General features: G+C 36.0%; 1 protein-coding gene across 2 annotated transcripts in view; it reads left to right on the top strand.

Moving 5' to 3' along the window:
• LOC108978182 (serine-rich adhesin for platelets) overlaps nucleotides 1-25,198 on the top strand; it is a 117,472-nt gene that overhangs the window by 5,740 nt on the left and 86,534 nt on the right. The window contains exon 2 of one of the 2 annotated variants that reach the window (XM_018948341.1): nucleotides 1,019-4,634. In XM_018948341.1, the coding sequence (XP_018803886.1) occupies nucleotides 2,596-4,634 (2,039 nt within the window). In that variant the 5' untranslated portion in view covers nucleotides 1,019-2,595. Of the gene's footprint in view, nucleotides 1-922; nucleotides 4,635-25,198 lie in introns of both variants that reach the window. The other variant, XM_018948340.1, reaches the window with a different exon arrangement.

The raw sequence follows: 25,198 nt of genomic DNA, 5'->3' as shown, positions 1-25,198 counted from the left end.
AAATATTATTTCTAAAATCGTGAAAGAAAAACAAAAGTTTAAGCTAAGCCAATTATTTTTTTAACGACATTATAATATTTAACTAAAAAGAAAAAAATTGTAAATAATGTAGTATTATGTTTTTTCTAGTTTCTCCTATTATTATTTTAACAAAACACAGTAAAATATAATAAAATAATTGTTTTGAGATCCAAATATTTTTAAGCATGGCTATTGTTGCTTGTTTTTTAAGTGACCTTCAAATTTATTTTTTATTCTCAGCACTACATTTCTAAAAACGCATTTTAAAAAATATGATATTTTTTTTAAGTTTCTTCCTTTAATTTATTGAAAATAATTAAGTAAATTAAAACAGTAAATAAAGAAAATTTTATTAATTGTACAAATATGGTTGTTTAATAGAGCTGTCATTTGTTTAAAATTAAATATGTTTTGAAAATTAATAATAAGAAAGAGAAAAATACAACAAAACTTTGAATTAAATCTTTGAACGCTGTTGCCAATATGCAGCAACGCATAGACTAGTTTCGGATCTTTGCACTATCAGATAGAGTTCTTTTAAAAAGTCTTTTAGGAGTAGTCATCCTTTAGACGAATTTCAACCGACTCTGTGGCTTTACAAACGATCCCAATGCGGTGCAATTACACAGGGTTTCTGAATTATTAGTAGTCATTATTGAGTAGTCATCCACAATAACAAAAACAGCAGTACGTTGGAGACTATATTTATTTATTAGCGAATATTTATCCAATTGCTAATAAAATTTACTTTTTGTAGATTTTTTTATTTTTTGCCATTAAAAATAACTTTTTTGATAATTTATAAATAAAAATGTCTAATTTTTTTAAATCCGTGTAAATACGTCAAAGCCTTGTAATTTGTGTGCCAGTACTAACTAGCGATTCATCCCTCTCTATTTAGTGTTACTTAACTGAGACGCCAAATGGGTGTATAACAAGTAAAACAAAAAGCATTTAGCAAAACCAACAAAAAAAGTATTTGCAATAAAATTTGCAGCAGCAATTTACACAAGCAGTGAGTGGTGAAAAGGAAAGGTGAACAAAAATTCACCAATTTGAACAAAAAAGTAATTCAAGAAAATCATAAAAATATATAAAACAAAGTAAGAAATCGAAAACCTTTCACTGACACCCAGATAGCAAAAATACACACATACATATGTACGTGTTTAAAAATAGACAAAACTCAAAGCGACGAAATAAAAATTAAAACAACCAAAACATATAACAAATATAGGCGTACACATATGTACGTAATTGTATAAACAACAACATCAAACAGCGACGCGATCCAGTTGCAGTGACGTTAGCAGAAATCACAGCAACACGCATACATACAAACGCGAAAAGTGCGCTTTCATTGCAGCGCAGCGCTTGTGATCTATTTACTGTTGATTATTTTCCAAATTCATGCCACATTTTCGGCTGTAAACCGCCTTTCTCGTAGTGCTGCCCATTGCTACGCCTGCGCATGAGTGCTAATGTGCCTGCCTACCCCACTAAGCAAAGTCGGACCGCATGTGTGCTGACGCGAGTGTGAAGCGTGATTTATTGAGCGAACGTAAAGCGCAAGGCGCAAGTGAGAAAAGTAAAACGTGAACCCAATTCATCCAATAACAACAGCAATAAAACAACCTCCCTCTATTGACTAGTGAGCGCGTGGTCGTGGTGAATCAATGAGTTTCGCATACGCCTGCGAATTATCAACCTAAATCGATATTTGAATGTCCGAGCGTGTGCGCGAATTGTAGAAAACTTTTCTTTTTAACGCAAGCGTGAAAACAAGTATCCAGACAGCGTGCGGGACTAAGTGAATCGGGACTACGACGCGGTCGGTCAGTTAGTTGTTGTCACTCTCAATAGAGCTGTCACATATACATATACATATGTACATACAAACGAGAGTACAGCGTATGCAGAGTTATTAAACCACGTTTAGTGACCGGCAAAGTACCCAACTAACCTAGATTCAAATTTAGACACAGACATAGCCGCAGCCACAGCCTCCAACATTATGGCCGTGCACAGCGCGTAGAAACAGGCTAAAATAAAGCAAACGCGAAACGCGTCTGTGCAGTAGACAAGAATCTGCCAGCCAGATTTGTGGAGGCATAGGTGCTAATACACGCCGCTATTGCGAATAACTACGAGCGCCAACAAATGTACGAGGCGCGAGGCGAATGCAGCCATAGTAAATTTGAAAATCAACTGACCAAAAGGTGCTGAATTGACGACACGGACGACGGTGAGTGGTGTGGAGCTGAAAGTGCGGTGGCAAACAAGTTTAGTGCCACTAAAAGTGCAGCTACAACAACGGACCGCAAACAAAAAGTGACCTACAAATACAGGTTTTCATTTGGTTATTGTGACGACCGACAACAACGGTCTGAACTAGAGCCGCAGCCAGAACAACAGCAGCCAACATAAACAACAAACGATCTACACAGACTAACGATAAAACATAGCTACTAGCCATACTAGTGCAGAGTGGACTTGGGCGCAGAGTAAGTGAGGCGACGGCGCAGACGACAGACGACGAGTGAATCGCGTGTGCACACCTAGGCGAAACCAGCTATGGCGACCACAACCACACCAACAACAACAATAATGTCTACAACGGTGCCGGCAATGCCGTTGAAAAAAGCTGGACCGCCCGTCCCACCGAGGCCATCGCATGCAAGCGCGCACGCAGCGGGTTTATTGAAAACACAACGCAATGGAGAATCAGTTATGAATACTGCGATAGCGACAGCACAGAATCGTATAGCGACAACAACAACAAATACAATAACAGGCACATCAATGGCATCACCAACAGCGACCAGTTCGGCAACAACTTTGTCTTTGAGTGGTCGCGTGAGTGTTGGCAATGTGAGCACAGCTGAGGCGACGCAACGCAATTTACAACATCCGATTATACAGAAGAAACCAACGTTGAGCTCAGTTGGAGCCGGAGCTAGCGGTCGTACGGTTATTTATAAGTCGCCCTCGATGAGTGCACCCAAACGTCCGGAAGCATTATCGCCCACAGCAACCAACAATTCCACTACCAATCGACTTGGTCCAAAGCCGCCTTTAAAGCTACGTAAAGCACCCGATATACCGACAATGAAACCGAACGCCACAGTACCGATGAAAAATGAAGCTACCGTTCCAGTGCAAAAAGATGGTATTGCCACCAAAGTGCCTGCTAATAGTGTGACCGGTAAAAGTCCAGCGCCACTGCCGGCTGCCACAGTGAGTGCAACAGATATGAGTAATATCAGTGGTGATGTCGTTATCGTCCAAACGTCGGCCACCGCCGTCAACCTCAGTCGTCATCACTCCATGGGTAGTGGCTCACCAAAATCGCAATCTCAAACGAGTAGCCTTAAGGATACACGTCTGAGCTTAGGTCGTGCTGATTTCGAGCGCGTTGGCAAGATACAGCTCGATCAGTTGCCGACATCGGTGCAACCCTTACCGCGTCCGCGTAAAATTGTTAAGGTGCCTGTCGCTACGCTCGACTTGGAGGACACTTCCATTAACAATGGTTCACAATCGAATTCGTCGGGTGTGAGTATTTTTCGCCGTTCGAAAACAACACTTGATAACTTTACATCACGTGCCAATATCACAACAATCAATACGGGAGCCAATACTTTTTTGGGCGGTAAGACAGCTGAGCTGAAGAACAATCTAAAGAATGCGGCCGAACGTTTATTTTCGGAAATAATAGTTAACCAACAGCGTCACGGCAACGAATCGCCTGTAATAACAAAACATGAGCCTGCCTTGCAACATCAGGTTACACCTCATACCGCCACCGCTGGTGGTACCTCTGTCACTGTGGTTACAACCGGTGAGCTGGCCAATAATTGCACACGTATAAATATCAATACGAATACGAGTACTGAGGGCATGGCTGGAAATATGGAAAATATCCTGAAGTCATCAGGGCAGAAGACAGCTTTCCATGAGATACTTATATCCGAATTGGCAGCAATGCGTGATAGAAGCAGTTCCATGGAGAACTTGACTAGCGTAGGAACACCTATACTCATTAAGAAAGACCAAACGCCACTAAGCAGTCCAGTATCGGAGCCGATCACCAAGTTAACAACCATAAACGCAAATGAGGCGGCAACACCAATAAAAGCAACAACAAAAGTATCATTAAGCAGCAACACTTTAAACAACAGCAACGACGATATCGCAAACAACAAAACACGTCAGCGCTGTAATTCCATTGAAGATGCGGATCCCGACACCGAAGATGTCGATGCTGATAACGTAGAAGACACCGAAGATGGTGAAGAAGATGATATGCAAAAGAATAATCGTAACAATAAATTGAACGGTGTTGGCACACCGAGAAAACGTTGCCCTTCAGGCTGTTCGTCAGATTCATCGCCATATGGCACTGAACGTTCCGCGCGCATACGCACTTCCGATTGGATTGAGGTAGGCGATAATGGCAAAGAGGTCACTATGACCAGCTGTCACATAAGTTTGGAGGATTCGGGTTTGGAGGATGAAGAGCGCTTGGATGAAATGTCATCGCTCGGCGTTGGAGATTCTTGGGATAGTGTGAAGGAGGCAGAAAATGTCAAACGGTGCCGCACTGTGAAGAGGTGAGTTCCTTAACATTTATTATTGAGATAAATTATTAAAGCAGTTAGGATTTATGCTTTTGTTAAAATAAAAGGAATTTTGGATTAGCAAATACTTAAAAAAATTGTACGTAGAATGACAAAAAGTGAAACCAGTAGGTTGCGGTTTACTATATATGGTTCGCTATGTGGGATGCTGCGTATTTCTAAGGTTCTAGGAGAGCGGGTTCTACAATTTTTTGCTGATACAGGTGCTTCAACAAATTGTATCTGGCTTCTAGAAGACCTAAAAGGTCAGTGACTTCATTAAATGTTCGGTTTTTCGGAAGGCTTCGGAGATTGTGTGACGATTTTCACCCTTATTTAGTTGTCGCTTATAGTTGCTACTCTTTCAAGTTTTGCCATCTATTTAAGATATTCGAATTACCTAAGAACGGGAAATTGGTAAATATTAAAGTTTAGTTATCAAACTTAAAGGGTTTGAGTTTTATTAAGTAAATGTAGCTTCTAAAAGAAGAAGCACTTATCAAATTCTCGAAAACTGAAATTAAAATTATAGTAAACTAAAATTTTAGTAGTTAATTTCCAATAAAAATGTTGCAGTTAATTTTGGAGCTTTATTCTTCAAGCTTTCTATTGAGCTGAGGGTACTTAAACAAAAAAGTATATACTCTAATAGGTAAATATAGCGTATCTCAAAGGTCAGCCTTTCTCGTGCATGTTTCACAGCCGGTGTGTCTTTCTGTAATCTCAGCTATCTATTTACACGACGCGCTTATCGATGCTCAAGACCAAAAATTTTTCATCCTGTTTCCTGTCAATGTATTTTTTTTTTTTTTTTGATTTTCTTGTTTTGCTTTAATTTTTAATGAGAACATGTCTGTGATAGTTTCATATGTACAAATATACATACATACAGACAGTACGTAAATAACAGATTCCAGAAGTGCTAAAAAACCTGCCCTTTAAATAAGTCAACAGCAACAAAGTGGACAACGGCTGCATACTGCTGATGTTTGATTAGTTAAGGATATTTGTTTACGCTTTGTGGCATGATCGATCGCTGGCGAGCGACTACGGATGTTTACCGCAAGGCAGTTCACATTACATACCATATATACCTACGTAGTATCCACAAATACATTTACATTTGTATAACGCGCTGGGAATTCGTATGCCAATTCTTTGCTTGGCACTTAACCATTATTCAGAGAATTGCCGCTGCCGGCATTTAATTAAGGTTGATAAACTGTAGTTGAAATGAAGTCAACTTATTTATTATTTACTTATATTGCAACTGTGTGCACAGCGGGCTATATGCATCTACATGCATATGTATGTATGTATATACAAACATTTTTATACACATATTTATAATATAATACATATTATGTAGTATGAATGCATGCGATAGCGGTAACCAAAAATATGCAGCGCTTGCTGTTTTATGCTCGGCACATACATATGTACGTTGCATAGTCTCCTCCATACAAAAACATATCTGCTGCGATAAGATGGCACAAAATATTATTCTTCCATTTATTTATATATTTTTATACATACATGTGGTACATGAACATTATTTTGCTCCTTTTGGGGCAAGCCAGGAAGACTGCAATGCGGCAACTGCAACTGAATTTGCAATCAAATGTCAGGTAGTTACTTTTGCTGTCATCATACACACACGTACATACCAGTACAAAACAAAATATAATATATTTTTGTATTTCCGGAGGTCTAGTAGTTGCTTGTTAATGTCAATTGACAGCTTTTTAATATGGCTCGGCCAATCTAGAGTTCCAAAAGATACCTCAATTCTGACAGTTCATTCTGTGAGTATGAAAAAAGCAAATGAACTTTAGGGTTTAGCCTTTATTGATAATGTGTTTAACTTAATAATAAAATTCTGTACATATTTTCCTTAAACATGGCGGGTCTAAGCCAATCTTCGGAATCATCTTTTTCAACAAAATCCCACCCTCCCCCTAAGGGCTAAATAGATTACTACTAATTTTACTACTCTGAAAAAATATAAATAACACAAATATAGTTCTGTCTCTGATCTATCTGATAGGCATATAAGATACCACTAAAGTTAAAAATTGCAGCAACGTATGCAAATTGTTAACAAAATCCAATCATATCTGTAACTGAATGTGAAAGATTGGCTTAAAGCCACCAATCATTTGAAACGACGCGGCTTGATAGAGAACCTGAATTATATGCTGCATTCAGCTTCATCTGTTCGATTGATACATTCCCCTCGATTTACCATCCAAGTTGTCCACATACGATTAATTACAAGCGTTGGGCCGCATTCTGTCTCTAACTCATTCACTCAGTGTGATTCTTCAGAAAATATCGATTGATTTGGCAATGGCAACAAATAGGATAGATAAGCTGATTTTTATGTTCCGAAATGAAAGATAAAAAGCTGTGGAATATGTTCTATCCATTTACTAATTCTGCACACTTTCTGTGACGAATGCGAGCTCGGAACGGAAACTCTAGTCTGACCTAACCTCTAAAAAGAAAACATCATTAAATGTGGAATAACTGCGAAGTTGACTTTGAATTGTCGAATGTTTATTGCGTCGTTGAATGGTGTATCGAAAAAATTGTGATTTACGACTCTTATATACTTGCATGTGTATACTAGCATACCGTATTTATGTACAACAAAAATTACATTTACGTAATTACAATAGACTTTGCTAAGTGGATCCATAATGTGCGGGTGTTTTCAGGTGCTCATCAATTTTTTCCAGCTTGACAATTTTCTGCTTTTATTTTAACTTGTTGCTGTATTTTTTTGGTTTTTGCATTTTTATGTGTCTCAGTTGAAGTGTTATAATTTGTGTTTCAACGTTGTGAACCTGTGCATCGCTCACCTACTTCCACACATAAATCTATACATATTTATATACCTGCAACATGTGTTTTTTTGTATGTTCCTCTGAACGAGTGTGCATTATCATATGAAATGCTGTTAGTAGTGAAATAATTAAATAGACGGCTTTGTGTATGTTTAATTTTATACATATTTACATATAAAACAAATTCCGCCAACGCCATACGAGTGCTTTTGCTTTTTTTCAGTTAGCGACTTCTGAAGCGCCTTTGTTTCGCTTGCTGCTAGCGGCTTGTTGGTTACAGATTCCAGCTGCCTTGTAGGAAATTTTTGTTTCAAAAAAATCAGTAGAGAACACCATTTTTTAGAAAAGTCAAAATTGCCTATGCTAGAGATGTTCGTCGGATCATTCTGCACAACTTTGTCGAAGAAACTTCGGGTTTAAAAACGGAGCCGGAGATTTTTAAGGCGAAGTGATCTGAATAATTGACTATATGGAAGATATGTGATATAGTAGTCCGTTTTGGCCGATTCCGACGTGTGGTCAATATAATATGAAAATATACCAATGAACAAATTTTTATAATCTTTAAATAATTTCGCTTTAAAAATCACTGGTTTAAAATTGGTTTTAGACCTATAGACTCTAAGGCAAATGTGTTTAAAATGATCCACATAACATTTTCGGCATACGTTTCTTGGCTCCCTTTAAATCGACCCGCTCTAAGGCATAATGTTTTTTCAACAAAATTTGAGCTGTTGAAAGTCATCACTATATAAAAAGCTTTTGCATTAACTCAACGCGAGTAAGTAAGGAAGAACCAAATAAACATTCGCTAAAGAAACCAAATGCCATGTCAAAAAACCACAAAAATTCGGCTATTTCGCGTGAAGCAAGGTTAAGCAACTTAAAATATAGAATTGTAATCTCGGTTCCCAATAGATATCAAGGAGTGATTTTTTTTGTTGATATTTCCCTAAAAAAAATTCAAAACAACAACAAAAAATTTAAAATCTGCAAATATTTCATAGTTTTTTAGTATCATAGAGGCATTTTAAATGAAGTGTGCGTTCTTTTGTCGCTCTTTTAAGAAAAACATATTTGCTGCTGCTAATTTATTTTCAAATTTATTGAGTATTGAAATTTAATGCTGTCGGAAAGGAAAACCTCCGACTCATATACAACTTGGATAAATAGTATAACATACGTATATTTATTTTGCCCTTAAACCTTTATCAAGTGTTTAAATATTTGGGAAGGGATGGGTCCCTATTATTACCAAGCCCTAGTAATTAGATTAGATAAATAAGTAAGGTTGCTCTCGCGACCTAAGGTCTATTGTGCCTCCTCCTAAGTTACAACGACTCACTTAGCTCCAGCATATTGATAAATTCCAATATGCTGCAATGTGCTATACACCTCAGCTTTGAATATGCTCGGTAAACTTTCCATAGGTATCAGAATCGTTCCATTCAGCCTCACTACTGAGGGAAACCATGAACTTCTCGATGCATAGTGAGTGTTCTAATTGTAGTATCGTAATAAAAAATATGTCACAATTGTTCGTGGAGTGTAAAACATGATCAAAACAATATGTATATTACTTTAAACCAGAGGAAATACTTCTTTCTAACACCTGTGATTGAATTTTCTGTACGACTGAAAACAATATCGATAAATATTATTTTTCTTTATGAGTTTTTTTTTCTGTTATACACGAGGAAACATGCAAACACAGCTGTACTCAATCAATAGCTGGGTGACAAGGTTTTGATATGCAAATAACAAGCGCTTTTATATAATGCAAATTTACTCACGTTGAATACTAGCAAATAGTGGAATTATGCATTTGCTATGCATTTTCATGTAGAGTATAACAAATTGAAAGGAATTTACGTGGAACAAGACCAACAACAAAGTCACAGCTTTTGACATCGTTCGTTAGCGATAATATAATTCTTTGTATTTGCATGGAGTTTGTAAAAAAATACAATTGCGGTCATATTAATGGAAACGATTTTTTTCGCCTTCATTTTATATTAGTATGGGGGAGAAATATGATAAATATACATTTTTAAGCATTTTTTTCTAAAAGTTTAAAAATCTTTTTTCATATTTTGACAATTTAAAAAACAGAACATTTTTCCTAAAAATATTTTTCAAAATTCAAATTATTTTCAAGTAATAGTTGTTTTAGTGTTGTGGACCGGCGATAAAACTTTAAACGCGTTTTACTCGAAATAAGGAAATTTAAATTCTCGTTAGTTAATTTATTTGAAATTTGGCATAATTACATTCTAATTATTTTTCTATCGTATGAACCATTACAAACTTAAAATATTGTTAAAAATTTCGAGAAAACAAATTTTCAGAAATATATGTACCTACATACATATATCAAAGGCAAAAATAAGCCGGCTTTATAAATTTTTTAAATTAAAAAAAAAGGTATTACTTTAAGATACTTTTAGGTCTAGTTCAGGTGTAATTCGAGCTTTTCATAATTAGTAGGTACATATCCAACTGAAATAATAACATTTCTATATATATGTAACTATATCCTCCTGCAACGCTCTTGCAATTTTCATAAAGAAAACCGCAGTGCTACTATTAATATGGACACGGCGGTGCTTGCAAGTACTTGCGCCGCTGTAGGTATGCTCACAGCCGACATAATGCTGATGAGCTGAACAATCAAAGCTGACACCATACAGTGGCAATCCCTCAGAGCTTTCATATTTTTCTGCAACACAAACACAAACACAAAAAAAAAACTTACAACAAACAATTTGCACAGACTACGCTTTTGTTGTTGCCAATGCGCATAACCACCTCACGCCAACTTGCCAACTGTTTGTCTTTTCTGCAGCGCTTCGTCAGTTCAGTGGCTTTGCATCACTTGCAGTGCTCTTCTTCGTGCCCAGCTATTTGTTTTCATATGCGACGTATTTACTTAACGGATTATGTGAACTTTAAACGCGTCAGCGAGTCACAAAAGTAAACTTGTTTGCTCGCGTTTGGCTTGGAGGTGCGTCGCCGTGCTCCTGCTGTTCAACGGTGCAACTGAAGGTGTGAGTTTTGGGGAGACCTGCCAATGATGAGTGACTTTTGCGATAACGCTGACAACAGCAACCACAAATGAGATACATATATAAAATCACAAAATTTTTAAAAATAAATGTAGTAACGCCATATTGATGCCCGTGCTTTGCCCATGACTCACTTCTTTTGGTATTTTTCGCTGAATTTCGCGTTTACTGGCAAACTTGTTCTTGTGCTTTTCATAATAAATAAATAAATAAGTTTGTGTTTATATATGTATATATTGTTATTATTGATAAATTTATTCATATGCCGTGCTTCACTACCGCTTGTTACATACTTACATATGTATGTACAAATTTATGTATATACATATGTATGTGTGACTAAACCAATATCAACCTACATTTTCGTCATATTTTTTTTGTGCTTGTTTGTGTGTGTGTGTGCATATTAATTGGCGCGTATACGTGAAGTTCGCTGATGCGTGACTTACGTGTACGTGGCAATGTTTGCATGTATATTTGTGTATATTTATCTGAAAGTTCTATATCCGCAAACAAACATACGTATGTATTGTATTTAACCATTTATGTATGTACATATATACGTATATGTATGTATGTATAAAGGCAAGTGAACTTCAATTGTTATCTGCATATGCAGTCATACATCTACTCTCACGTGTATGGAAGCGTGTTTGTATATGTATGTGTGTTCTTATTGTTGTTATTATTTCGTTGGAAGCTTATTGTCTATGCCGTTTGATGGCATCGATTACTCATACTCAGCTCACGTAGCAACCCGAATTCTTGTGCTAGCTTTTCTCAGCGCAAACAAATCGCGTAAATAAATGAGCACACGTAAACACACATCCACGGAACATACAAAAATTACTACTCAACAGGAATTTTAGTATTTTCTAAAAATTGCTAACGCACTTATGTTCAATGTAAAAAAAAAAAAATATTAAGAGTTCTCTAAGTATTAAAAAATTTCCACCAGAAACCGTAATATGTATATAGTATATGTATGTAAAAACACATACATATGTAGAATTCAATTGCCTACAAAAATATGTATGCATCTGGTGAACATTTTTTTAATACTAGATACTCAGATATGAAATTGTCTTTCCAATAATAAGGAAATAAAGAGTGGCCTATTTAGAGATTCCCTACTTTTTTCAAGAAAAAACGAAGAAACTTCAAATTTAATGGGCAATTACTATTATCATTCGAAAGAACATTCTTTGGTGTTTGTTTTTTTTTTTGTTACGTTTTAGAAGCTCCATCCGTTGAGACCAATTCTAACGGTATGATGTCATATGTTCTTGGTGGCTTATCAAAGGGTACAAAACGTGAAATTATCTGCTCAGCGAAGTGATCTCTCAATAAATCCATTGATTGATGCGGTGTGAGGGAGGTGGCGCCGTCTTGTTGTCTCCGAAATCACGATCTTCAATTTCAGGTATCATATAGTCAGTTAACATGGCGCGATAACTATCGCTATTGACGGTTACTTTCTCACCGGCATCATTTTTGAAGAAATATGTACCGATGAATCCATCGGCCCACCAACCACAACAAACCTTTTTTTTTCTGGATGAAATGCCAGCTCTTGAATCTTTTCAGGTTACTCTTCGACTCAAATGCGGCAATTTGCTTGTTTACATACCCATTGAGCCACAAATGGACTTCATCGCAAACAAAATTTTGCTCGAAAACATTGGATGTTATTGGAACTTAAGAGTCCATATAGCGAAGAGATTTCGCTAGAATTGTGTACGCTTTCAATTTAAGATCTCCATCTAAAATACGCCATGTTGTTTTATACGTGAGTAAGTTTGACACGTCCCAAACATGATCTGTCAAAAAAGACTATTGAAAAACGTAACTCTACTTGGATCCCCCCCTTAATAGGAAACTGAAAAGCCGAGGTCTTTCCTATTAATATTAAGAGGTCATACTTTTTGAGGTTTATTTTTGAGGTGCCTACCAACCTATGGTTTCAGGGCGAAATGTGAAAAATTTTATGTAAAATAGTTAGACTATTACATATATAATTTACAAAAACTGTCGTTTTAGGCATTTTTTAAAATTATTTTTTAAACTGATAATTTTATTTGTTTTAAACAAAGATTTCGCTGATTGTCACGTATTTAATATCCTCCTCCATCACCTCTCTATCTTCCATTCTACTGTCAACTCTACTGTCGTCCTACTGTCGTTGGCAAATATAGGATTGATTGATAAATTGAAGTTAGCGAGAACGACAACTGTCGGCCTGCAGTCGTGTAGTCGTGCAGCTGTCAAAATAGGTCCGCCCATAAGAAAGTGTGTATTTTAATATTTGACAGATGTCGTTTGCAGTCTGTCGCGTGCATTGTATTCCACACATTACGATTACCATCTGTTCTCCTTATTGTTTTGATGCTATTAAGTGTAGATCTATTGTTCGCCTTCAAAATTAGTTATGACTGCTAGTTATTATTATTAGTTATTATTGTTTACAACTTGCAGAAGAGATTCAAACAGTTACGTGTCAAAACAACACACCGAAAAGTTGGTTTGTTGTGATTCTTTAACAGAAGGAGTGTAAATGGTCATCAATTCGGGACAGTGGAAGATTTATTATTTTTCGGTGTGTGTTGTCGAGAGCATAATATCAGTCTTCGAAGATAACCTTATACCTATTTATTTTGAAATTTTGAAGCGTAGCTGATATAACGGAAAATGCTTTTGGCTTCAGACAATCCAACTCTTTAAGAAAAATCAAGAATTGTGACACCCTTGGATGATGATGTTGGCAATAACTTCGTAGAGGGCAGAAATTGAGTGAAATGTTGAGAATACTCTTTAAATCAACAAATTTTATTACTTATACTGCATAACAAAAACTTTGCTGTGATTTCTTTCCTTTCAAATAACTAATTGATTATATCATATTGTTTAAAGGTGGAATACCGCCGCCTACCGCCGTTTTACTAATATATTTTATAATTTTGCTATTAGTCATATTTGCAATGCAAAGAACACATAATTTTATCAATAATTATTGCTAATTTAGGGCATCAACTGAGCTTTGTAATATTGAATTATACTCACATACATATGTACATATGTATACGCTAATATCTACAATGCATACCTTTTATATAATGAATGAAAATAAAACCACAAATCATGAAAATTATATTTACAAGTAATAATATGATTTCTATATACTTACATATTACATATATACATAATAATATATAAAGGATATCTTTGACAAATACAACTGAAACAAGTAATAAATATTATAGTCCATAATCGATCGTTACTTTCATTATGCCCTGCTCGAGGTAACGGATGATCCAAGCGGATGTACATACTTTTTTCAAAAGCCTTCTTTCGTCAGATCATGCGTGAGTCGTGTCCAAGCTAGCATGTTATTTTCGTTCAGTATTGTTTGGTATTTCATCTTGGAAAACTTATGTCTGAACAACGTTTACAAATCGTTCAACTTTATAAAGAAAATTCACATTCTGTAGAAAATGTGTTTCGCGCGCTTTGTTCAACTTAATATCGACCTACTGATCATCAGACCCAGCATTCATTATTGGATAATATTTAACCGAGAAGACCGCGTCCAGCATGTAATGAAGAAAATATATAAGCCGTAGCTGAGAGTGTACACGAAGACCGTGGAGAGTTGATTCGGCGCCGTTCGCAGCAATTGAGTTCTTAAAAGAAAATACTCGACCTTCGTAGCTTATCTGCGTAGACAAGTGACTTCACAAATCCCCACAAAGAATGCTGCAGAGGGGTGTTAAGTCACATTAAAATTGGGGGCTACGCCATAGGTCTACAACCCGAAATATTATGCTCACCGAAAGTTTCTTTCAATAAATTGATTGTTTCATTGGCTGTATGGCACGCAGCGCCGTACTGTTTCAAAAACTCATCATCATACCTCCATAGCCTTCCCCATTTTCAACATGGACTATTGGTTTCCTCTGCCCGTAGAGTAAACCAAACAGTAATATTTTTATAATATGTACGGAGTCTTTGAGAATGCACATTATTCGCTAGAGTAAATTTGGTGCGGAAGCGACCCATGGCCATAGGAAAAAAGTACAGAAAATTCTTGTTAGATGCTCATATTTTGAAGTACGCATTTAAACATATCTAAAATAATCCATGACTCTATTCGGTGTCAAGTTAATTGGAATCTGGATTATTAGGTCATTGAAATATATCAAATTTCATGATTTCAGGCTAAAGATATTTCTTCATACGTCTCCGATTACAACAATCGTTCTATGAGACAGTTAGAGATTTTTTTGTATGAGTGTGCTACTCTCTGGAATTTTCATTAATGCCTTAGACTTTTTCCGCTATAAGCGACTCAATACACGGTGACTTGTTACTTATTTATTTATATACATATGTAGTAAGCCGAAGAATGAGAATGCTTACTAAAGAATTATTATTCCATAAGCCATTTAATTTGACTATCCTGTATTTTAGTACATATGTTACCAAGGCCTATGGTAATTTATAAGCACTAATTTAGGCCAGAAATTAAGTAGAAAATTTCAACGACCAGTTATCGCTCAATTATAGCAGTTAGAGAAACTTTTTTTTTTGCTTCTTTGGGCTTACAAAAATCGAATATATTTTCAATATAAATTATATATATCGTGAATGTATATTTGTATATCCAATAATGTTGCAGCCAGTAATCTAAGCAAAATTTTGCCCCTGTCACATCTGCAGCTATGAGAAGTGAGAAATCAATTCCGGTTGCAATTCAACTATTGTTTATATGACTATTAATACACGCTTTGTACATACGTATATACATATATATATATAGACAAAAAATGTCAAACAATGATGCAACTATGTATATATTACTTTACTAGTGGACAATAGAAAATGTGGAAGTTGCATGTGTCAAACGCTGATTTGCGAGCATTTCCTAAAATGCAAAAGCCAACAAATCGGCAAATGCATATTTTACGCTTACAACGATAAATAATAAAACATATTTATACCAAATATACATATGTATGTAAGTCTAGTTAGAAAAGTAACCGTTTATAACAGATATAAAATCAAAAAACGGGTTTCAGTGATATCCTTCTACTCCTAAACAATTTATGTGCATACATATATACATACATATATATTTTTCTATGAATAAATATTATTATTCAACAGTAAATATTGCTTGTATTTTACTTCATCGCTTACGAATCGACACTCAAAGTCATGTCTCGTACCCCAGCGGATAAGCGATAGATGAATGAATCTCGCTTGCATGCCACAAAGGTTGTCCAGCTGCAATGTGATTTACATACATACAAACAAACATACACTAAAACACATAAAATATACTAGATTTGTCTGTAGTGCTGTTTAATAACCGTTGCTACCGCTGCAATCGATTATTGCCGGTCACAGTTGCACAGTTGCAACAGTTGCAATGGAAGGAAACGCTTCCACATAAACATGGAAGATACGCTCTCGCACCGCGCAATGAGTCGTTGAATTATGAATGGTCGTAGCAAAGCACAAATTGCATTTTTAAATTGAAAACGAAAAATACTATATTATTACAATAAAGCAACAACACAACCACAACAACAGCAGCAAATAAAGCACCGATGGCATAATAATATGAGGCTTCGCATATCGCCGCAGTTTTGCAGAAAGTACTCCGATTGTCTGCTGTTCAGTGAGTGAATTTCGTTGCGAAAAGTCGCAGGTTATTGGTCCGTGCGCTGTTTGCGGTGGCAGCGATGAATAGCTGATAAAACAGTGATGATGGCGATTGACCACTTTTCGCGTAAGCGGCGGTAGACGGTATGACATGATAACTCCAGGGGCGTGTGGTGGAAACTGATTTCGAAATCTGATGAATTAGTGGTCTAATGTTGAGTGTGGAAAGACGAAAAATTAGAGCTAGTAGATTTCGGTTTTTTTTGAGGTTATGCGATAACCTTTAGCCCAGTAAACCGAGTTATTTATAGGCTAGATTCCAATTTGAAGGAAGTAAATCGCTTAGGTCCACAGGGTTGTGCACTATGTTTGGGACCCGCCACGAAAAAAACGCTCTCAATAAAAAAGCACTAATAGCCCCGGCTGAGAGACCCTGATGACGACCATGGCAAACGCACGGCATTTACCTGAATTGTCCGGTCCCTTAAATGGCAAGGTGCCGCTGCCCATCCGGTCTTCGTTAGAGTAATGTTGACATCACCGCCGTCCAAGAAATGTGATGGACAAGACAAGGATTGAGGCGAGTAGGTCCCTGTGGCATTTACTGCAGTGGCCATATAAAGGAACGGTGTGGAATTCGTGGTGGGAGAGGGACTGCGTCACCGAGTACTGTCATTCACCCCCGTCGATGAGCATCTTGCATACAATCCGCATGAAAGCTTTTGTCCTTCAACATATCGTCAATTTGCGCCCACGCTCCGACGGAAGAGAGGACAATGTGACCAAAGATGCCTTCTATGACCGCCTGAAGCGCAGTTACTAGAGCTGGCGACTTTAACGTCCGGGTGGGCTCAGAAGGTATCTTTGGCACTACGGTCGGTAAATTCAGCCTCTATGATGAAACATTTCCAAATGGGTTGAGTCTGATCGACTTCGCCGATATATGGTTATCTGTAGTACTAAATTCCAGTATTCTAACTACAGATTTGATATAGCGCTTATTGTGAGTTTCGGCTATGTCTCCAGGTTCGAGGAAGATATGGTTGCTGAGCTGTTTCTAACTTATTATTGCAAAATCTGAATAATAGATGGGAAAGTGCCTAGACGTTTAAAGCTTGCTTTCTCCCGTACAACTTTCACAGTTTGCGTCTGATTTGATTTTTATCCTCACAGCATGAGTGCCTCTTGGAAAATGTCCTGAGAGACTCTGACGATTACGTCAAGATAAACTTTGCCAAGAGTGAGTAAGTCAGACGAATCCAGCGGCCGCACAGAGGCTGTTCGTCAACAAACGCTTGCTAAGTGCCCGCGACGATCACAATTCCAGTGCTAACACGGAAGACGACAACACGGAAAATATGTACTCTCTCGATAATAAAACTCTCTTGAGCGCTTCATTTGTTGTTATTCTTAAGATGATATTTTCCACGATTGATTTTGGAAATAATAAATCAATCTTATTATCTTTTGGTTGAATATATATTCGATCTTTATCGGAGCATTAATTTTGGTTTGAATAGCATCGACTGTTTTGAAAATAAGCAATTGCCACTGCTCTATTTTTGAGAAATGCATTTATGACTTACCTCCTTCTCATAAACCCGAGATATTCGTTTCGAGCAATCACCTCTTGCTCTCAGATCTATGGCAACCATATGCTCTAATAATACTCATTTAATATAAAAAATGTTAATTCAAAACTAAACGAAACCAGTCTCTGTCTGCTTCTTTTAAATAATTATTTTAAACTCGAAAATTATTTACTCCAAACTGGAACCGTCTGTGGCCATCAACGGCCACTCCCAAATACAGTCAACGTTCGCATTGCTTTTCTACTTTTGGTGATCGCAGCTTTTATACCGTTATTTAATCGATATATTTGACATGAGAGTTTTCAATGATAACTATTTTTAAGGTAACAACAACAAGTTAAATTGTAATCATTTTTCACGAGCTCAAAATTTCACAGTTTATCTATGCATCTATGTTTGAGGATAATTACATATACACACACGCATACACATATACTTATATGCAGACATGTGAAAAAAATTAATAAATTGTAACAATTTGTAATCATTCCGCTGCGGACTGCCGCATTTACTGTAATAAATTGTGGTTGCTCATATTTACCAGCTTCACATATATGTATGGGTGTATGTGGGTGTGTGGGACTCCATGCAAGCCCAGCTGCAGTGTCTACATACGTTTGCGCAAAGTGCAAACAAACACTGCACACTCTGTTTCGAAGTGTTTAACATGAAATCTCGACAATTTTTTCAGCTACTTGAATTTTTCCATTGCACTATTTATTTTTTATACTTATTTGCTATTATTCATTTTTTCCTATTATAATTTTTTAGTGTGTTTGTGTTTGTGTTTGTGGTTACTTCATTGTTTACACTCTGCTTTGGTTGAATATTAAAGTTTTTAGTTTTTATGTTTTATTTTTCCATATGCTTGTTGTTTTTGTACTCGTCTGCGAGTTTGTGGCGAGTAAAAACTCCTACATGCGATGTTCATGCGTTGTTGACCAGCAGCTGCCATATTGGGAATTAAGAAATCATAGTTTGTCAGCAGCAATTATTGTTATCCTCCTTTTTTATTCAACCTTTTTATATTTTTTTTTTCATGAGTTTAATTTCGAATGTTGTTGTTGTGATAGCAAAATTTTGTTGTTTTCATATTGTGAATTGCAGTTGTTGAGCCAACACGCATTTAAATTTGGAGTTGAGGATGTTTTTGAAAGTGCTTTCGGTGGGTCCTTGCGGTGGGTGCGTTAACTGTAATTTCGGGCTCCAAATTTTTCTCTGGTTCCAAATTTTGATCTCTTAGTTTATTAAGTAATTATTTCGTGCTTCAGTTTCGACTGGTTTTTGAAACTGTTAATCCAGTGAAATGGTTTGGTGAGCGATTATGGAGATATATAATATTATACCTTCAACGTAGTTTGCTGTAAATTTTTCCAAGTTATTTAAGTTATTCTCGGCTAGTTTTCTTGTATAAATAACATATTCCTTTCATATTGCCTAGCATTGATCTATTTCCCCAATAGGGAATAGCTACAATTTCTAACTTCTTCCTCAAACATAAATATGTATATATATAGTATGTATAGTCTGAAAACCATTTCAAGTTACGAACTGGACTAAATAGAAATATTCAATTTTTTTAGTTTTTTACTTATCAGGGATCCTGCACGATAAATAAGATATAATTGTTGCCTACATTTAGGAGCGCAACTTTTCAATAAATACATATAATATTTTGAAGCGAAACTTCAAACTAACGCGTCTACGCATTTACAATGTGACGTTTCACTTAGGCACACACTTTGGAAATGGCACATGATTATTACGCAAATTCATGTTCTCCGGTGTAAAAAAAATCTCCGATAACACCCATTTTCGGCTTAGCGACTTCGTCCACAAACGAAATTGTTGATGAAATCGATGCGGACAACATCAACTCCCAACAAGACGCTACGCAGTTTCATGTTTCAAAAATAGTTTGTAATCCAAAAAACTGAATAAAAATAATTTTCAAGTGCCAAAAATCGAATTAAATATTTAAAATGAAGATTAAAAACTTCAAATTTTAATTCCAAGTTTTTATTTAGTATACAAAAATTGTGTGTTATGAATTTGGAGTTATTTCGTAATTTAATTCTAAATTGTTTGATTTGAAAAGTCGCAATCCTGTTTTGAATGCTGCTCAATTTCTTCCGAATATCTAATAGAAAACTTGACAAGTCAAAAAGTCGGATATAAACATCAGTTTATATAAAGGGTGATACAATCGATCAACCCAAAACGTGAACTTATCTGCTCACGGAAGTGTTTTCTTAATAAATCCATTCATTGATTTGATGTGTGGGAAATGGTGCCGCCTTGTTTGGCTTTCAACGCCGATGTCACATGCTTAAATTTTTGGCATCAAATAGTCAGTTATCATTGTTTGATAACAGTTACGTTCTCACCGGCATCATCGTTGGGGCTCATTATTGAAAAAAATCAGACTCGAAAACGCCGGATCTTCTTGGAAGTTTTCAAAAGCCCTTAGAGCAAAGAGATGCCACTTGGGAAGGTAACTCTAGAGGGATCAACCGTTATTAGGGCACATGCTGGCTATGAACTTAATATAAAATTTCCAAAATATTATGTTAATGATGACTACACATTACTCCATTTATTTTAATATCTCATCTCTTGGCCTAAAATCTTAAGAAATTTCACTAAAAGCAATTCATCATGCCTCCACTTTCTTTCATTTCCTTCTCCAACGTATTCCATTTTACCAGCAGTTTGACTGCTATCAAGCGAATTTAAAAAATAAAATGAAAATTGAATTTCAGTGTTAAGATGAGGCTTTAATCATCGCCATTGAGTGTTTGCAATAAAAACTAATATTTGCTGATTTCAATTTGTCTTGCAGCCATTAAATTGTTAATTGCTAATCAAGCAAATGCCTAGCCGCTTGGCGCATGCGCGCCTATTTTATGGTGTCCAACACAATGGGAGGTACAAAAGTATTAAATTTATAGATTCATAAGCATTAAGCTACTGAGATTTGTATAAGGGGTGTATTTGGTTAGTAAGTGCGTTTGTATTGGAAAAATGTGGTTTATTGTTTGAATTACTTGTGCATAACTTTTTTTGTACTGAAATGAACAGAAAGCGGCATTAAAACTGAGTTCGATACATTTTTTTAACACAATTTGTTAATACCACGAATGCTCTTTAATATACCTGTAGAGGTTGATATTCGAATATGTATGCTTTTCGTTTCCGCTTAAGGCCTTGTATTCAACCACTTCCTTTTATTGTGGATTTACAGTATTACTTCATTGCATCTGAAAATCCCGAAAATTAGAGTTGGTATTAACATTTTATAACTGACCTCAGTTTTCAGAAATGTCTTCGAAGTATTATTGTATTATTATTTTGCAGTATATAATTATTTGATAGGTCAGTTTGTATGGCGGCCCTTGTGGTATAGTAATTCAATTTGAACAATATTGTTCGAAGATATGGTCTACAACTTTGCTTCCGCCGTTTTTTTTGTAAATTTAAGGTCCAAAAGTGTTTTCCCTTATTCCCTCAAAAAGCAATGCTTAATTAACACAGGAAATGCTTTATGATCCATTTTTTTGAAACTAACACAAGTTGCTTTACAAAAATTCTATATTTTTTTAATACGATTACCTAATAGAAATCATATAGATGGTAGTAGTAGAGTAATAGTATTATCTATGTATGTGTCAGCCTCAGTAAAGCTTTTCTTGAAATTAAAAAAGAAAAGCAATACTTTTAACGCAAATATCGACAATTCGGCTCAAAAAGTGACATTTCCAGTTGAGAATAAGTTTGGGATGCAAACAGATCTCTACAAATATTTTTTTGGGTTAATTTTGACACAAATGTCCAAGATCGATATAAAACGATTTAATCGATTTAATCGACCAGCGCTTGACCCTAGAGACATCTATTGTAAAACGGCGGAAGCAAGTTTATGCCGAATTTTGTGAAGGTATCTTGCGGCATAAAAAGTGTTTCTCACAAGTACATGATTTTAAAAGGTAAACTACCGGGGTTTGGCAAGCCCAGTGCAGCGGACTATTTGTACAGTAACTTAAAATATTCATCTTGCAACTTTCCTTGCCGATTACCTCAGCCACAGTGTATCCATCAACTTATTTCAATTTGTGGCCATGAATCTCCATCAAGGATCAGTGTTTATCGATGAATAGTGCATGAGTAGATCACTCAAAGACGGATTTCTTGAAGGTCGTCCAAAATCAGTTTCATTCAGTACCTATTGATTCGCAAACTGTTATTGCAAGACCGCCGTGTGACGTATCGAGGTTTTGAGGCATTAGTGGGACTAACAAACATTCAATATTACAAGAACATTTGAATGTAGAAAATTTTTTTCATGAGCTATCTCACAAAATATGTTAATCGCTCAAAACAGAGTGCCGATTGGAAGAAAGAAATGTTTATAAAAATAAAATAATCATGTTTCAAAACACGTCTAAAATAGATGATGAATAGTGGATTTATACTTATGAGCCCGAAAGAAAAAAACAGTAAACTGTATGGGTTTTTCCAGTTTTTCCAAATGAGTCGAATCAAAACAAAAAAAAAAAAAAAAAACTGTTCGCGCACGAAGCACTTTCAAAGAAATTGTTGCCTGTGGTTTCGGAACAACTGGTTACAACGATCCAACTAGAATAACATAAAACAGTAAACTCTGAGTGTTACACAAACATCAGCTTGTCAGCTGTCTTTCAAAAAATCAGGAAAATCAACCGCTGAAGACGGGTCACTCTTCATCACACAATGCGAGCTCTCACACATCGATAGATATAATAGATCTTATCGGAGAATATTTTGAAATGTAGTGATATGATATCAGCGGCTTCTACAAAGTATCAGCTTCGGCAGTAGATATCTGGGGAACTAGTTAGACAGGCATACCTACATGGCTAAATCGACTTCTTTTGGCTGTTAGAAAACCTAATACACCCTTTTCAAGTTATATGAATACTAAACGGAAGAGACTTCGTTAGATTTAACGATTTTAATTCTAGTCTCTCTTGTCCGTTTTCGACGGGAGCTTAGATTAGGTCATAGGGTTGATTCAAAACCTATGGATCTTATTCAAATATTTACTTATCCTTTGAATTACTAAAAAACTCTTAAATATGGATTCCTAGATCCTCATGGATCTCCACAGAGCTTTGATAACGATTGTCCTATAAAGTATTTAGTCGCACCTCGTGGGAACCTATTGGACAGTGTCCAGTCAGAACGCCGACATTTGCGACGATTTTGATTTTCAAGTAGTAGTGCGAGTAGTTCGGAGGAATGAGATAAGAATCACATTTTGGTTGTTTACCATAAAAATATCCGATGAGAATAATATTTGAAATATTTTATGGAATTCGCTTAGACATTTAAGAAAACGAATCATTGAAAGTTTTATAATGAGACTCGAAGAGACAATGCTGTATCTTATAACTTGCTGTATACGATGCTGACGGTTTGACAATACTTGACCGGTATAAATCTGGTTTCTTCTCAAATCGTTATACTTATTGCACAGTATTCTAAATGTTCCTGTTTAAGCAATTTGAATGAAAGCGTATTTTGCTTAAATTTCTTAAAACACCCAAGAACTCTTGCATAAATTTAAAACAACAACAAGGAATGGCTGCCTCGTGCGCATGTAAATATATTTGAAAGTATGCAGTTGTAATTACTATCACGTCTACAAGAGACTTTATTAAGTGTAGGAACCTTAATTGTTACGAATAATTACAATTCTTTTGTGCTGCCAACCTTCAACTAAAACTATTCTCTCCTCAAAGCAACAAGTTGCACTGGCGTTGTAGTCATATTCTTAAAATGGGCTACCATGGCATAAACATCAAGAACTTCAGGCTCTAGCTTACCGCTAACAGTAGACACAAGTTTGTGTACTTATATACGAGCTGCATGTCCGTCTTTTTAACAATTGTAGGTTGTTTACAATTATATTGTCGCCTCGTTTACTTTTCCAGCTTTCTTTTTAAACAAAGTCCCATGCGCTTGTTGTTGTTAGTTGTTTTTGTTTTCCACCTGTGCTCGCGTTATAAGCTTCTTTGTACTCACATCTCTATGTGTGTAGCTGTTGGCACGTTAATTTTGATGATACCACTTTACATTGCACAGAATCATATTTTCTGTCCCATCATTGTCGCGGAAGTTTATGCTCAGTGAAGCTTAAGTTCAGGTACTTCAGCACTTAATGCGGCTCGTACGAGTATATTCACCTGTTAAAGCACCTGACTGGCGAGCTACTCTAACGGTTCTCACACCTTAAGCTTACATATGAAACAACGGTTCTTATTGTTTCACCTGTGGCGTTGTGCCTCATTATTATTGTCTAACATACGGCCGTCGTTATACAAAGTCATACCGGGGCTTATAGTTTTTACTTTTATTTTAAATCTAATTTAATATTATTGTTTTCCTCATTACACTAATTTTTGTTGAAATTATGCGGTATTATAGATAGGTTTGGGTTGTTTTAAACTCATTTTCAATTTTTAAAATCTTTAAACTTTGCTAAAATCTAAGATAATAGTCGATTCTTATAAAGTTATAGGTTTTTTTATTAGAGAACTTAATTTTTAAATTATTTTAAAAATCGCGTCTAACGGATGGTGTTTCAGTTATAGTCTAAATCTGTGTAAATTTTAGTAGTAGACCTTATTCCTTTGGTTGTTCTTGCTTCGTTTATGAACCAGTATTTTTTTCTCTCCTTCATTTCTATTACAGAACTCTTTGGGCGCGTCGAACCCGAAGCATAGTCAGCAACGACTTTTCTCTCAAAATTTGATCGTTTATATAAGAAATGTATAATATTGTTCAAGGTATTCCCAATACATTGCCTCAGAAGTTTCCATTTTTTTTTGGCAATTTTTGAGTTCCATCCCGATAGAACTGCACCGACTTGGCGGTAAATAATGAATGAAGCCAATTTTTGATAGCCTGTTGTGATGAGAACCGTATTCCAGTGAGAGCATTCTGAATTTATCTACAGGCCATGAGTCCGAGCGTTGTCATGGTATAGAAATATTGTCTCGTGTGTAGTCGCAAAATTCGGTCATTTTCAGACAATCGGTTGCTACAACGGCGAATCGAACACGCAACTGGTATTAATCATTATATTAACTTTATCAAATTGAGATAAAGCAATGAATGGAGGTGTGTAAATACTCTCCTGTACCGATACTTCAAGATTTGAACTCGCGCGACAAGATTTGAAGCGTCGGTAATAATTCGGCTTATTTAATTCTGATAGGACTTCCATCAGATTCATATAAATCCATTTTCGATATTCGATCCTTAAATTTCTATTATCATAAATTCTTATTCTCTAATCCCACCTATCAAATGTGTGTATTCAATGAACAGTCATTCAAAAGACAAAC

The sequence above is a fragment of the Bactrocera latifrons genome, unplaced genomic scaffold, assembly GCF_001853355.1.
Source record: "Bactrocera latifrons isolate USDA-ARS-PBARC rearing strain unplaced genomic scaffold, ASM185335v1 scaffold_119, whole genome shotgun sequence".
NCBI classification, from domain to species: Eukaryota; Metazoa; Arthropoda; class Insecta; order Diptera; family Tephritidae; genus Bactrocera; species Bactrocera latifrons.
Note: the sequence above shows the minus strand (reverse complement) of the source record. Positions and strands in the feature narration are given on the sequence as shown.